Here is a 3,478-nt window from a genome sequence, read left to right as displayed (position 1 = left end):
TTTATACACTAACAGATAACTTGATTGCATTATTCACTTTCTTAGCATTTGATAACAAATGCACTTTTTTTTCAAATTTTGACTTATTCTGGCAGGAAAATGCTATTTTTTTCCAACTTTTTCTCTCAGCGGAGTAAAAAAATAGCATTTTCAAAGCAACTCTTGTCAGTTGAGTTTACTGTAAATATATTTAAATGCATCCATCTTGGAAAAAGTATTCATCTCTAGTTTCTGCATGCTGCATTGCATTCATTTTTAATGTTTTTTTTTAACCTGTGGTTCATAGTTATCCAAAACAAATAATTAAATACATTCAAAGTAATGGGTTGTGGCATTGGTGGCATGTTGTTTTAGCCAAAGCAGCCTTTGGGATTAATGTGAATTAGCAGATTAACTTTAATGAAGCCTGTCCAGACTGCTGGTTTTCCAATTTGTCTTCATTTGGGATTTAGGCTTATATCTCCTGAGCTTTTGTCCTAAAAGTTTAATGTTCAATAACCAAGTTTGTTATGTGGTTTAAACAGTTTTTTGAGTGTCATCTTTCTTTTTTTGTTCCTTTATCTGTGGGTAACACAATCTTGCATGTCCTCCAGGTTCTCCTTGAACTCTGACCTCCACAATAACTCCCTGGTAACGGTCATCGGTGGAGAGGAGGAGCACTTCGAGGACTTTGGGGAGAGTAATAATTCGGAGCTGCTGGAGAGCAACGTGGAAGAGTCCGAGGTGCATTTGGACTCGCCTCTGTCACAGCCCCCTGTTCAAGTCAATGGATCATCAGTTCTCTCCCCCAGGTTGGAAATTCTCACACACTCGTTAAGTTAAAGTCAGATTGGGCTAAAGATCATAAAACAACCCACCACTAAGACTGATTAACTGACCTCTCCAGTTTAGTTTTTTCCACATTCGCAAGTATTAAAACTAATATAATTCTGATATTCTGTTCTATTCTTCAATATTTACCCCTGTGGGAGTTTTGTTTGCATTTCCCCCCAAATTTATTTAACATAAAATGTACCTTTTTTAAATAATTTGTAGTTTAGTTCAGGCTTAGTGGTTTTGGGGCCACTTTCACATTCTTAGCTTTGCCTGCTTTCCTCATGTGTTTTGTCTGGCCTTCCTTGAGAGGAAAGGATTTTTTACCAAAAATTCAGAGTTCAGGAATTGATAAGAATTCATGGGCTTTTAAGGCCAAGGACAAAACCAAATGTGTTTAAACTGCAGATTTTGTGGCAGGAAATCAATGTTTTAGTTGACTTTGAGGCAACATATGTTTTCAAATATTCTGCAACAGATTGAAGTGGATTTTACTTTTGGGCATATTAAGGGGGATATATATATATATATTTTTTTTTTATATGAATGGAAGACACATGAGTCTCCCCAGCTATAGTGCCATTTAAATGAGCTCTTTTTCTAGCTTTTCTTCCAGCTGCCTTCTGCCCCTCCTCTTCCCCTCCAGTCTCTAAGCTGGATAATGTGTAATTCTCGCTTGGGTGATATTTACGTGATTTGCCCTGCCAGGAAGCTCTTAACAGCTAACCGTCTAGCTCGTGTGACCCAGTGTCAGCATGGAAATAAGCTGGATTCTGGCTAATCGCTCTGTTTCAGCCACCACTTTGAAAGAGTTCACCGCTAATTCCATTTGTTTCACTCAAGCTAATAACATGACCAAATTCTTAGATATTAAATAGCAGAAACACAACTTTTACTCTGAAATTGATGAGTTTTATACTATTTTATGACTTAAATATATATATGGATGATCTTCATGTAGAATCTGCTGCAAAATAAACAACAGCATCCCACAGATTTCACCCACTCGGTGCGAAAACGTCACCGGCTGCTGCCCACACACACGCGCTGATGTGTTTATCAGCGCACCAAGTACATGCACTGCTCAGTTACTCATGATATTTTCTAACAAAGAGTTCCTTCATGCGAGAACGGTTTGGTGTGAGAACATATGAGGTCTCTTCATGGCATTTCTGCTGACTCATGACGCTGATGCTTTCAAATACATTTTATTTGTTACTGTTAAATCACTAAAGTAACTTAAGTTTTTAGTCACATCAACATCACCCCCTCACACTTTCACTTCTCTACTTTCACTAAAACCTCCCGCACCTCCGAGGTGCCCCCCCCCCACTGAAGAGCACCTCCCGTCTCGTCCGCCACTCACCACTTCCTCCTTCCTCCTCTTCCTCCCTGTCTCCTCTCTCCAGCGCACCTGCTTCTCTCCCTGACTGCTTCCAGAGCTTCCTCAGGGAGGAGGCGCTGGATTTTTTCTGTAGCCAGTGTCACAAACAAATAAGTCGTCTGGAGGACCTCTCCACTCGTCTCAATTTCCTAGAGATGACTAGGTAACACATCATCCACGACCTCCTCTGGTTTGTGAGTGCTGTGAGTCGGTGTGCAGTGAGCATGTTCTCACAACGTGTGCATGCTGTGATGGGCTACAAACAACATGCTATGTTTTAATGGAACCCACTTGCACACATATTAAGCTCCGCCTTCTTTTCCTCCATCTCTTTTTGTTTTCTTGCTCCTTCATTTTTTCGCTCTCTTGGTTTTGGTTTCCAGTTTTATTAAACTACTTCTTGTTCCATTTGCTTGTAAATAACTGTGTAAAAATAGATTTAAAATAATGTAAATGTCAATAGTTATGTTTGATTTAGTCTTTTTGTGCTTCGTGTAAGGAAGTTCTATTTTATAGAATTTGATTGATTGATTTCAAGCATAGATTGTGAAAAATACACACACATATTACAGAAACAATGAAATGCATTGATTAGAAAATAGAAAACAAACAAAAAAAACACACTTATGTCACATTTGGTTCATTAAATTTCATAATTATTAACTAAAGTCAAGTAGAGTTTGATCGATTGCTTGAAAAGGAGTGGGAGGAATCAAATTTATATAATCCCAGCCCTACTTAATTACTTTATTTTACAGTTTTGCATAGTTATGTAATCCTGTTTTTAATTCCCAATAGCAAAGTGAAGTGAAATTTATATTGTTAAAAACATTTTAGAGAAATAATCCAGGATTACGCTGTTTTATGGAAACCGTTGGTTTGAATCCTTGCTTGAATTCATGTCATTTTTAGGACAAGTCAGTCATCTTATTCATCTATATTTTGAAAGTTTTGTCACTTTTAGAGACCTGTTTAATCTGCTTAAGCAAAACTGATTTAAAATCATTATTTTTTTTTTTTATAACAGTGTGTGTTTTTAGATTGCTGTGTTTAGAGCTGCCACGATTAGTCGACTAATCGGCCATTAAAATAGTCGACGACTAATTTAATAGTTGATTAGTCGTGTAGTAAAGTTTAACCAAATAAAGCACTTTGTTATATTTAAGTCAGTGAGACCAAAACTTTATGTTTTATGAAAAATAGTTCTTTGTTTCAGACGCATTTGATTTAATCTTATTTTAATACCAGAAACTAATAGGCTGCACAGTTCAATTAAAGTTT

General features: G+C 37.0%; 1 protein-coding gene across 3 annotated transcripts in view; it reads left to right on the top strand.

Annotated features, from left to right (window-relative positions):
* Positions 1-3,478, top strand: part of rab11fip3 (RAB11 family interacting protein 3 (class II)) — a 26,218-nt gene that overhangs the window by 16,500 nt on the left and 6,240 nt on the right. For 2 of the 3 annotated variants that reach the window (XM_024285640.2, XM_024285639.2), the window contains exons 6-7: positions 594-791; positions 2,223-2,360. In XM_024285640.2, the coding sequence (XP_024141408.1) occupies positions 594-791; positions 2,223-2,360 (336 nt within the window). The remainder of the gene's footprint in view (positions 1-593; positions 792-2,222; positions 2,361-3,478) is intronic. The other variant, XM_024285641.2, reaches the window with a different exon arrangement.

The sequence above is a fragment of the Oryzias melastigma genome, linkage group LG19 (assembly GCF_002922805.2).
Source record: "Oryzias melastigma strain HK-1 linkage group LG19, ASM292280v2, whole genome shotgun sequence".
Taxonomy (NCBI): Eukaryota; Metazoa; Chordata; class Actinopteri; order Beloniformes; family Adrianichthyidae; genus Oryzias; species Oryzias melastigma.
This window is presented reverse-complemented; position numbering and strand designations above follow the sequence as displayed.